Source organism: Uloborus diversus, chromosome 2 (assembly GCF_026930045.1).
Source record: "Uloborus diversus isolate 005 chromosome 2, Udiv.v.3.1, whole genome shotgun sequence".
NCBI classification, from domain to species: Eukaryota; Metazoa; Arthropoda; class Arachnida; order Araneae; family Uloboridae; genus Uloborus; species Uloborus diversus.
The window spans coordinates 132,275,286-132,288,267 of record NC_072732.1 but is presented as its reverse complement, the minus strand read 5'-3'; the positions used below and the strand labels follow the sequence as shown (position 1 = coordinate 132,288,267).

The window sequence follows — 12,982 nt, the reverse complement described above, 5'->3', positions numbered from 1 at the left end:
CAGCAAAACGCCAAGGTAGAAAGCTAAAAGTCGTCAAGCGTCAATGTACCTTTATCCTACTTTTACCATTCATTCATATATAAAAATTTTTAGTAAATAATTCGTCTCGTCGCGCGTTTCTCACGCAGTCAAGTCGAATGATATGACAAGTTGATAATTTGGACTTTAGAATTCCCAAATGGCCATCCACAGTTCTTTGTTTACACAGTAGTCCATTGCTCCTCCGTTCGTCTCATCCTTGCATCATCCACGTTGATCGAGTTGGCCAGTCTGGAGCGTCGAGTGCTCGTGGTCAAGGTGCTAAACTCGTAAGAATCGGACAGGGTCCGGCGCTGTGGCCGATCCCCCGTCTTCTTCCTTCTCCCACAAATGCTACAGGTCATCTTGCCGCAGACGCCATCTTTGCAGCACTGGAGCATCATCTTGCGAAAATTCGAGGACATGAAGCCGTAGATAACTGGGTTGATGGCAGAATGAATGAACGAGAGGAGATACACGGCGATTCGGAGGTTGTAAACGTGAACTGTGAACGTGCTCAGCCCGTGCTTGATGAGGACGTGCATGATGAGTCGGGGTCCCCAACATATCATGAAAAGCACGATCACTAAAATGAGCATCTTTATAACCTGGATTAATGAAAAGGGACAAACAGTTAGCAAATGAAGGAAATAGAATACAGTATAACGTCAAAAATTCAAAATAATTGTGACCCCAGGAAATTCGAATTTTCGAAAATAACCAAGAAAATTCCGTTTGAGGAAATAGTATGCCATTTACTTACACTAAAATCTGTTTTGTGCTTGGGATATTTTTAGTTTTTTTATAAAAAAGCCTAAAAAATTGCTCCAAACGTAACGAGTAGCTATAAAAAGTTTTCGTTTTTTTTTTTTTTTGTCCTTTTTTCATGCGGTGGATATGGACTGCATGAAAAAAAATCTCACGTAAAAAAACAACTCAAAGCCTTACAAAATATCTAGAAAATGAATTTTATCAAAGAAATCTACTCACTGCAGCTACTTGGAATTTTGTCGATAATTTTTTAATCAGCTTTAGAAAATACACATACGAACATTTTAAAATATTTTATTTAAATGTGTGCTTATTTTTCACATACAAATCTTTTCAAAACGTATAGTCCTTTGTGGTATTACAATACACGAGCTGGTTCAAAGCCACTTTCGTCTCGTGAAGATGTTACCTAGCACTTGTTTTATAAATAACTTCGTCAATTGCAGTAGAATTTCATTGAAATTTTAATACACCGCACAATAAATCGACAAAAAAAAAAAAAAAAAAAAAAAAAAAAAGCACAAAAACAGGTTTGAGTATAATTGATTGATGGTTATACGTTATGTATGCACATAACTCAACAGTACGTAGTTATTTTTTAAAAAAAACTAACAAACATAAACTGATAATGTTTACCGAACGTGAAGAAAAATGTGCTCAAATTTCATGTGAAGTGTGTTCGAAATTTTGACGTCCTTATGCACAACATGTATGATTCAGGATAACACAATAACCACAATATCTCTATTTTATGGTATCCTACGCATACCTTGATCGTTTTATTGTATTTGTGGGTACAAACAGAGAGAAGCACTGATAAATATTGTTTAGTATTCTAAAATTAAGAAATAATAAACTTTAGATACATTTAAAATAAACATTTAGACTGGCTTAAAACTATCTTGCATTTATTCCTGAAACTTTGAGCCATCTTATTGATGGGATGAAAGTTGAATTATTGTAATAAAAGTTGTACAACTTTATAGTAGTAAAATTATTTTTCTAAACGTTTAAAAACTCTCCTTTTGTATTTCGAAATGCAACAAGATTTTAGATTTTTCTAAAGGTGGAACTTCACTTTTTTTAATGTTAAAAATTGCAGTTGGAATGAAATGTTTCTCAGCTATTTTATGTATTTTCGCTCAAAAATATTGTTGTACTGAATGTTTGTACAATATTTAAATAAAGTCTTAAAAGTATTTTTCATTTATTAACAACGTCAAGTTAAAAAACCCAGACAAAAGTTCAAAACGAATCTTTGGCTTCACAGAATTAACTCCTTCACTTGTATTTCAAAGGCATTTTCCGTTTATCTCTTGAACTAAAATCAATAAAAAAAAATCAGAGCTGACCAATATGAAAATCAAGATAAATAAGGAATGAATTTAATTCTATTAGTATTTTTACAAAGATATTTACCAAGGCTCAAAATGTGTACTTCATTTTTAGCATTTATTTTTATCATTTAGTATTATCCAATTTATTATATTTTAAAAGTGTATGAGCACAAAAAGTTTATATCAATGCTCCGAATAAAGCAATCAGTTTATCTTTCGCATTTTTAAAGATAAAAAGTAAAACGAATGCAGAGTTAAAAAAAAAAAAAAAACATTTTGCTATTTTTATTCGCCTTAATCTTTTATTATTTTTTTCTTTACATTTTTTTTTTAAATTTTAGAACCGTTTACGTTTTAAGAGTAGAGTTGTATTATTCAAAATAAAAATAACAAAAGCTACATAGCAAAGCTACATGAAATAATTAAAACAAAACTATAAAACTTAAAACATAAGAGAAAGAACAGTACCTTTTTACACGAAAATAATTGTCATGCATCGAAAACGTATCTGCTGCAAAGTATAAAACAAAGTTCTCAGTTAATGTAGAAAAAAAAAACATAAAAATATAAACTATAAAAACAAATAAAAATCTAAAATATTAAAACAGTGAACCTAGAAAACTAAATATAGATATGCACTTATACATATCTGTAAACAAAGACTTAAAAGCTACTTACACAACAAAGTTAATAAAATACAAGATGCTAGTCTGTAACTAAAGGGGACAAAGGGGCAAAGTAAACTTCAAAACTGAGTTATATAATCAATTAATAAGGGGGAGGAATATTATTCCTGGAGAAAGTAAAATTTATGAAGGTCGAAAAAAAGTACATTACCCATGTCATTTTTTTTCTTTTCACTTAGCCATTTTTATCATAATTTACTTCAAGTTAAAACAGCTCAAGAATGGGATTTTTTTTAAAAATAACACATGAATTACAGTTTATCAGAATTTTTAAGAATTAAATTTATTCAAATGGAAAGAGAAAATATGTTTGATCAGTTCGATTGGAGTTGTGGTCAGTGAAGTGTTTTAAATTAATTAGAAGTCTTGCCGAGAAAACTATAGGTTATATTTTACTTTTCCTTGTACAATTTTACCTGTTTTCGTGCGTGCTGAACTTCCAAACCTTGTCTGTGTATGCTTAATACTTTGCTTCTTGGCGCCCTCTGTTGACGACTGCAGGTAAATCTTATTTTGGAAGGATTATTAACCTTGCATGTTTCTTTCTCCAAATCGTTCCTAGATGGCAGCACGAGAAAAGTATCAGCCGTTGTAAGGAAATAGAAATTAGAAAGTAAAAACATCAAAATAATTGGTAGTGTCGAATCATTGTTTAATCACTATAAAGTGCACAGGATGTAAAAGAAATATCAGATGCACTTTTAATTTCTAAAACTTTCAAAACAAGAATTTCAACTTTTTTCTCTTTTGATTTACATTGTGATTCCAATCCTGTCAATTTTCTATTTTGGGCTATTCATTATTCAACAAATTTAAGGTTTTCACACGTTTTGTGAATTATTTTTACTGAAACTCTTTTCTTAAATTGCAAATGATAAATAATTCTTGTAGTTATGCACATTGTGCATAAAATAACAGACCAAACCACAAAACAACATTATTCAGCTGAATAATATTTAACGTTCCTATTTTTCTTACTTCTTGCAAAAAAGTTGGAAAAACAATGTTCTTTAAAAAAATTGGCTAAACATATTTTAATGTTAAAAACTTATTAAAACTTACAATATACTTTTTGTTTCAAAATCAAAGCAGTAAAAAAAAAAAAAAAAAACTCTTTAATCTGCGCGAGCAATGGATAGTTGGAAGATTAATGCAAATATCTTTCATAAACTGAAGTAGTTGACATTCAAAGCGAGATAAAAACAAAATATTAAACAAAAAATAAAAAAATACAATTATTGGTACTCATTTAATCAACTGCTTAACAGTGGTTTCCAAAACTTTTACTTTTGCACTCCCTTTTTTTTCATAAATAAATTTTTCTGTCCCCCCCCCGCCCTTTCTTTCCATTTTCGCAATCTAACTACAAATATGATAGTGTGTTACAATTTGTGTAGTGGGCAGAAAGAACAATACTATATTTTACATATAAAGTAAGTATTTAAAAAACAATGCCGTTCATTCATTCCAATACACTTGCAAAAAATGGTTACAAATTTCTACAGAAAAAAGAGACCAACTGTTCCAGGGGTGCCCATCCCCCCCAAGCTCAATGGCGCAAATTCCCCCCCCCCCCAAAAAAAAAATTTTTTCTTGTTTTCGAATCGTGTTAAACATAACAGTTTTTAGTGTCTAATTTCCAGTCAAATTTACTCGGGGGGGGGGGGGGTAGCGATAACAAATACCATTTGAACTGAAGTATTGTTGTATTGTTGACCCACCTTGCTTTCCCGAATTTTACAATATGGATCTTGAGTAAACTAGTTTTGGGTACCCCTGTCTTTTGCTACACCTTATTTGCATTTTTTTTTTTGAAGTGTATGGATACTTACGGATAGATTGAATTCAACTTTCTGGCTTGGGATGAAAGCATCACGAGATGTATACAATATGAAACTTGAAACAGAAATTTATTGTCACTTAAATAGGGGGTCCGGGGGTTTCTCCCCCGGAAATTTTTTTAAATTGTAGCTTTAAAACCACAGTTTTAGATAATCTCTGGTGATTTTGGGGGTATAAAAGGTTTGGTGGCCCCTTCCCGGTAATTTTTCAATATTGAAACTTTAATTGTGGTTAGTCTACCGTTGTGTTAAGGGGGGCTCTCCTTTATTTTCAATGCAGTTTTAGACTATCTGTGGTAATGTTAGAAAAAGAAGAGATCCTAGGGCTCGCCCCAGTAAAATATTTAAAATTAAAGTTTTAAAAACGCTTATCTATGGTTGGGGGCCAAGCAATTTTCTGAAATTGAAGTTCTAAAATCGCAATTGTAGTCGACCCTTGTGACGTGAAGAAAAAGAGTTTTCGGAAGCTCATCCGGAATTTTTCTCGACATTGAAGCCCTGAAAACCAAATTTAAGACGATTTTTTAATAATGTTGACGAGAGTGGGGGAAAGGGAGGAAGAGGGGCGCTCTACTTAAATTTTCGAACTTGTAGCTTTAAAAATGCAGTTTTGATCGATCTTGATAATGTTAGTGGAAAGTGAATTTCGATGCCATTCCTCCGGCAATTTTTTGAAATTGATACTCCAAAAACGCAATTCCAGGCTTGTCTTTGATCGTGTTAAGAAAAGGGGGGCAATGAGGAAGGCTTTCTCTTATAAATTTTTCAAAATTGCAGTACTAGAAACGCAGTTTTAGATGACTCTTGATGATAATGAGGGTGTTATTCTGGCCTTACAGTGGGATCACTCTCCTGGAAATTTTCCAAAATTAAAGTCGCATAGCCAAAAAAGATGAATCGCACACACCGTGACAGATATTTTTCGGAAATTCTGAAAATGGATTCAGCTATTCAGCGCACATCAAAAATCAGAACTCGAGAATTTTAACGAATCAAATATCCTTCTATACATATCAGAGATGGAAGAAAGTAAATGAAATTTATGAAAAATAATATAAACACCTTAAGAACAGACTGTTCCACTTCCATCAGCGAAAACCAACATCACTGAAAGTTTTAATAAAAATCATCTAATGATAAATTAAAACAATCAGTTTAAAAATGGTAGAGAAAATGGGAGTGAAGTGAAATGAAAAATTATTCATAAGCTTAAGCTAGTTAATGAAGAAAATACATTAATTGTCGATTGGAGGGATAAAAAAAATGTTATTCGTAAACTTCAAAGAAAGACCACTAGAGCACACTGGTCAGAATTATTACAAAGAATAAAACATTTTTGACCTCTCTCCCTCTCATCACTGTCACACGTATTCATCATGCAAAATTGTGCTACTTCTAGAAAATTTATAAAAAATTTAAAAGAAATCAAATCGTCTGATCCAGCTTTAAAACGGACACTAACTCCCTGCCGTCCGGGACGTTCCCTTCATTAAAAAAGAGACACGGTCATTAAATTTTGGAAAGAGTACCAGGGCCGTCGTCAGGTCACAAAACTGGGGGAGGGGGTTTGTAAGCTTTTGGTGGCCCCTTAATTGTTTCAAACGCATGTTCCAATATGCAGAGAGAGATAAAATATGGCTTCTGGTTTAGCAGGGATAGTCAGGGATATTACTAGACCTTAGTACTAGCAATATAAATTTAATCGCTAGGATAACATTCAATCAGATTTAGGGGGTGTCGGAGGGCTACCTTCTTGCATTATTTCGAAATTGAAGATATAAAAACGCAGGCTTAGACTACATTTTAAGTTTGGGAAGAAGGAGAGTGGATGTCCAGGATAGCATCTTCAGATAATTTTCCCAAATTTAAGTTCCCAACGCAATCATACGTTATATTTAATTATGTTCAGAAGATTGGGTTCGGGAGCTCTCTCCCGGAATTTCCGAGATTGGAATCTATGGTGATGTTAAGGGAGAAAGAGAATCTGGGGCATCGTTCTATAATTTTTCCCAATGCAAACTTCAAGCACGCATTCCTAATTGTGAATTATTTCTGATTGTGACACACACGTAAAGGAGGGTTCGTAGGCTCTCCCTCGGGAAAAATTTGAAAATTGTAGTTCGGAAGATGCAGTTTTAGACGATGTATGGTAATATTAAAGGCAAGGGCGACCCTCCCTCGAAATTTTTTGAAATTTTGAAAACTCAAAAACATGAATGTAGAGTTTTTTTTTTTTTTTAAATTTTGTGCACTACCAGTTACTTGAAATTACAGCTTCAAAAACGAAATTTAAGCCAACTTTCGATGAAAAGTGGTGGGGGGGGGGGGGGGAGTTTTGAAGGGGCTCGCGACCAGAAATGTTCCGTAATTGAAGCACTAAAACCGAGGTTTAAGACATTTTTCGATGATGTTGGCGAGAGAGGGGGAGGGGGCATTCTCTCGGAAAAAATACGATCTATAGAAACCGCAGTTTCAGAAGATTTTTGGTAATGTTAACGGGTGGAGAGATTCGGAGTCCTCCCGTGGCAAATTTTCAAAATTAAAATTTAATTAACGCAGTCGTAGACGATTTTCAATATTGTAAGAGGAATAGAAGGTTTGGTCTCCTCCGAAAATTTTTCTGAATTGAAACCTTAAAAATGAAATTTTTGAGGTTCTACGGTAATATTTGGAGGACAACACACACAGTTTCGGGATACCTCAGGGAGTTTTTTTAAATTAAAATCCAAACGACGAAATTTATTCGACCTTGAATGATGATGAATGATTAATTGAGAGGGCGTTTCTCGGAGGTTACGTTGGGAGCACTCTCATGGTTTTTCGAAATTACTGTCCTAAATACTCAGGTGTAGGCCATCTTTAATGACTTAAGGGTACGGGGAAAAGGGTGGTGTTTGAGAACGTTTTCCGGGGATTTTTTCAAAACCTAAATTCTAAAAACTCACTTCCAGGCCAGCTTTGGGGACGTAAAAGGAAGGGTTTGGAGTTCTCCACTCTTCCTTTCAGTTTGGCTACGTTCCTCCTATCTTCATTGTAAATTTTAAGTATTGCTAAAAATATTGTGGCACTATTTTCTTCCAATTTTCATTTGCCAAACACGATTGTTGACTTGGATTTTTTTTAGTAAAATTTTCAATTTCCCGGCCTAATATTTTTGTTTTCTTGCAATACAAGTGTTTACGGCCTTAGAGAAAAGACTTTTAACATTTTGAACGGATGTAGTAATTTTCTGTGATACCTTAGGTCTCTATTCCACTTCATGTTATTGTAAATATGCCACCTGCATCTCTTGATCAAGTTTTGATTTACTTACGATTTTTCCATTCAAACATTTAGAACTTTTAGTGTGAGTATTCATTACAATACTTATAATTTGAATCTCTTTGTATTTAAGTGTTTCTCTCTCTCTCTCTCTCTCTCTGTGTCTATTTCAAATTTATTTCGACGACCCATACATGTTTCTCCACTTAGCAATGATTTTCAGGAAAATATTTGTCATTAAAAAAAATATATATATAATAAAAACATACGGGAATGTTTCGCGACCACTACCCTAAGGGCTGTCCTAATGAAGCTGCCCTATTTATTTTTGTATTTTTTCTTTTTTTTTAACTGAAGAACCATGAAGCATAGTTTTTTATGACCAAGGCCGCCGAGAGACAAGGCGTGCACCATGTTAATTTTGTAGACGGTCCTCCCTCCCATTATGCTAATTTTACTCTATGCACAATACTTTAATTTAAGCCGAGCCCACAGTTTCCAACTAGGCAGACATACTCACTCTGCGGCCTAGTGTACTGTACTGAATCCTTTTTTTTTTTTTTTTGAATGTTTGAAGTGTACATTTCCGCGCGGGCCTTACTTAGATACTCTTAGTAAAAGGATATCATGGATGCTACTAAATTGTATTTTAAGACTACGTTTTCTATACAAATTTTACAGAAAAAGAAAACTTTTTGTCACTATTATTTCAATTGTTCATTTATAATTACTATTTTATTTCTTTTAAAACAACGAAGAGTTTCAATTTTTCTTTGTTACTTGCATCTCTAAAATGATATTGGTGACCCCACTTCTGAAAAACTGTGGGAGGGGGTGAACATCCCCCCCCCCTTCGCGATGTCTCTGAAGAGTACGTGGAAAAAGTATTATTAATGCATATATATCTTGTTGAATGAGTTTAAATATTTTTTCTTTCCGCAATTAAAAAATTTCATATTCCCCCAAGAAAAAAAAATCCCCCCCCAAAAATTTTGATGGCGCAACTTGCGCCATAATCCCCCCCTGTGGGCACCCCTGAACTGTTCAGCAACTTTTGTCACGTAAATTGTATGATCTTTCAATTTATCAATTAAGAATTCGTATTTGTCACTTAACTACCCTCCCAGAGGTAGCATGCAACGTTGTCACAATGGTTGTCACAACGTTAACAACTATTTTAAAGCGTTTATGAAACCAAGGATTTTAATGTCAACCACTTAATTACGAAAGGTAAGTTCACCGATTTCTCAATTAAAAACTTTCAATTGATATCAAACGAAATCAAAAATCTTTATGTAAGCTTTTTCCTCTGAATTTCATTTACGCGAATTCCGGATTTGATTCACAGCGATTAAATTTTCAGCTTTATGCATTTCGACACGAAGCTCATTTTTCTTGAAATAATTAACAACGTATAGATGATTTTAGTATTTTCGAGAGTTTTCGAAACAGACTGAAATCGAATTGCTAAGATAACGGGCAATTCGCTTTTAACATTAATTTTCAGCATTCACATTGTTTTCAACATTTTCTGCTCTAATCTTTCGAGCTATTGCTTACTTTTATTATAACTGTTCACATTAGGCAAAACTGTGAACACTTCTGGGGATTAAATAAGAAATAACAACGCCAAAAGGCACAAATTGCAGATTATTGCATCGGCGTTCCAAGGAACGCCTTTTTCAATGTAAAAGAAATGAACTTAGGGATGAAAAGACTTAGGGACGAAAACCAAGAGCCAGATAAGCAAACAGCTTAAAAAATAAAAGTGGATTAACCAAACACTAATGAGAAAATTATAAACAAATAAACATTTTTTATGAATGCAAACATAGAGCGAGAGCTCTTGCTCTTTTTTTGCGTTTGGCTAATCCGCTATATTTATTCTTTAAGCTGTTTGTTTATCTTGGATTCTGTCGGATGTTTTTTCATCCATAAGCTCATTTATTTTGCATTGAAAAAGGCGTTCTTTGTAAGTCTGAAACACCCGTCAGCAGTAATTCGCAATTTTTGCTTTTTGACGTTGTTGATCACTTACTTTACTTTTTAGCACAAAGGTGTTTATTTAACTTTATTCTGGAAACGTTAGAGCAAAGGTATAAAGCAATAGCATTTTTTCTGAGAAAAACCGTTCTCCAGGTGTTGCACATAATTTCATTCGATCAAAGAACACGTGTAAATAAATGATTTATATAGTTTTTAAAGGTCTTGAAAATTGTCCGGATAAAGTATCAAAAAACAAAAAACGAAGTGTTTTACAAAATACATTGTTATAAGGTTCCGGTGCGACTTCAACTTTCTTGAAATGAAGACACAGTTCTTGAGAACACACAGGAGATTTATTTAAGGGCCGTGGTAGCCTGATCGGTAGGGCATTGGACTCGGGGCCGGAGGGGCTCGGGTTCGATCCCCGCTGGTCGAAGACCCACCGTCGTCATTAAAGGGGACTGGGCGACGTTAAATATGCTCGTGGTCTCAATGTCCTCCAAGTGAAACGATACCTCTGGGGGTGCTAGTACCAGGTAGCTATTAGCTCTTGGACTAGTTCTAAATTCTCAATAACTGTTCGATCCGGTGATGGTGCTGCCATCTATCGGTATATAAAATAATGGAGGCAAGGCACTTAGTATGCAGTCCTCGACATAAATACAGTTGAAGTCAGTTGTGACTCTTGAATAGAATAGATTTATTTACACTATGTACAGGAAAGATCGTTAACAACTGCTAAATTAATCATCAGCAGTTAAGCAAATATCAATCAACACCGTAAACTCAACGATTACACGCGTGTTTACATCAAAATACGAAAAACAACACGGCGAAATGCCTCGCAATAAACAGAGATAATACACTCTCAGTACAAATTCTCAATCGAAACTGACTTTTTATCATGCGGACTGCTATTTATACACATCGAAAGAGAATTCTCAAATATTCCACAAGATTCTCGAAAATTGTAGACCGTTATTTTATTTCTTTCATTCACACATTTTATCATTCAGAAATGAGGGGACCGTATACTTTAGTCGATTTATCATTCAGAAATGAGGGGACCGTATACTTTAGTCGAATGTACGGGGGCTCTATATTCATTACAAAAAACTATTTACAGGTTACGATATTTGCCGAACCCGGCAATAAGTAAAATATAAGTATCATATTTACAAGTTCTAATCCTAGCATTAATGACAAATCTTTGCTGAATTGTCATAATTACTAGAGTCATCAATTACATTTTCCGTAAAAATAAAGCAAAGACATGTAGAAAGGTATAGCCTTTGCAAATCTGAGTGACGATATTCTGCAGTTCAAATTTTGTTGAAAGTTGAAATTATTCTTTGTTAATAATATTTTGACTACATCTTCAAGTGTGGAGCACCGAAAAGATCTATTGCACTGAATAAATAGGCACTGATAACATTAATAAAAATCATTGGCATTCCTATTTCTATTTTAGTTCTGTTAACGGATTTTTCAGCTTACTGATGGCAGAAAGAGTACATTTTCTATCTTCTCATTCGCTAAAATATTCGTTGTGTGCGTGTGTGTGTGTCTTGCACCTACCACCATTTTTTTCGAACTTTTTTCACCTGTAAACGGCTTGCTAGTTTCAGCGGTAAGGGTGAAATTACAATATCGCCGACATCACAAGACTTCATTTTAACTTAAACTGTCTCGGAAATATTTCCATTTTTTATTTTTTTTTTCTAAAAATGCCCCTTATTTTTTAAACTTAACTGAGATAAACGTAACTACTAATGACCTTCAATCATCGTGAAGCTAAAAAATATATTTTAACAAGTTTAAAACTGCTATCCACCAATTTTTTTTTCATTCACTTATTATTGTTTTTAAAGCCTAGAATTGATTATCGAATTTCCAAAGTTGTCAATTTATCCATCTGGATCTTGCTTAACTTGAATACATTTAGTGTAAATACTCCTGTTTTTGCATTTTACCTCTTTTTAATGCAATAAATATTTATAGTGATGAAAACATGATTTCGTTTTAGCAATTTACGTGAGCTTCTTCTTTAAAAACATAAATAAAATAAAATATGGGCAGAAAACGTTTATGTTTAATATCTATAATAGCTTTTGAAAATTAATTAATTACAAATAGCGATAAATTAATTTTTTCAATAAAATAATAAAAATCAGAAAATTAATTTAAACTAGAAGTTGTTTTGTGAATAAAATGAATCACAGTAATCAGAACAACTTTCATTTGCTTGATATATTCATTTTATCATCACGCTTCGCAAGCTTCAAAAAGTATTGGAAGTGAAGATACGCGGAACTAATAATAATAAAAAAATCTTTTCTTATTTTAATCATTTTATTCACAAGAATAATTAGTATTCATATGGCCATATTAGGGCGTCATCTAAAGATCTTTTTCTTTCAATGCTTTCAAATTAAACAAAGCGAGAAAATTACTTCATGCGTGCTAAAGAATTCATTTTAAGAATTTCTATTCTTGTATGAAGTTTTCGCTCAAGGCAACTTTCTTGCTTTTGAAAATAGCAAGATTCTTATCAAGTTCATTCTTGTACGATAATTAAGCGGTAATAAATTTATGGCATGAAAAAAGACTGGTGTGATAATAATGATAAAAAATGATTGAATAAATAAATAATAAAAATAAAAACTGACAAATTCAGCTGTTAATGGTACAGACGCAAAACTCTTTATTTATATATTTGTATGATTGCTTGTCTTAAGTAATTATTGTCAGAAATATTTTTTTGGTTGTGAAAATGAATTTTCTCCATCTATTCATAATTTGAAGAACATCGCTGTTTTTTGAGAATAAATTGGTTTCTGATTTTTTTTTTTTATAAATGACCTAGAAGTGGGTAAAATCTATCAAGGAATCTTTGAATTAAATAGTAGAACATTAGGGAAGTTGCTGGAAGGATGCTCAATGAAGAATTGTACTTCTTCAGGGAAAGTAAAATAGCATTTTTGACCTCCGTATTCATAACTTAAGGAACATCGCTGATAGTTGAGAATAAATTGGTTTCTGATTTTTTTTTGTAAAGGATCTGAAACTGGGTAACAAGGAG

The 12,982-nt window shown here is 33.2% G+C and overlaps 1 protein-coding gene across 1 annotated transcript in view; it reads right to left on the bottom strand.

The window, feature by feature from the left end:
• Nucleotides 1–200: 200 nt before the first annotated feature.
• Nucleotides 201–12,982, bottom strand: part of LOC129216543 (galanin receptor type 1-like) — a gene marked incomplete at its 5' end in the record, with an annotated part of 82,363 nt that continues 69,581 nt past the window's right edge. Inside the window, 2 exons of the mRNA XM_054850758.1 lie at nt 201–626; nt 3,229–3,370. Of these exons, the coding sequence (XP_054706733.1) occupies nt 201–626; nt 3,229–3,370 (568 nt within the window). The remainder of the gene's footprint in view (nt 627–3,228; nt 3,371–12,982) is intronic.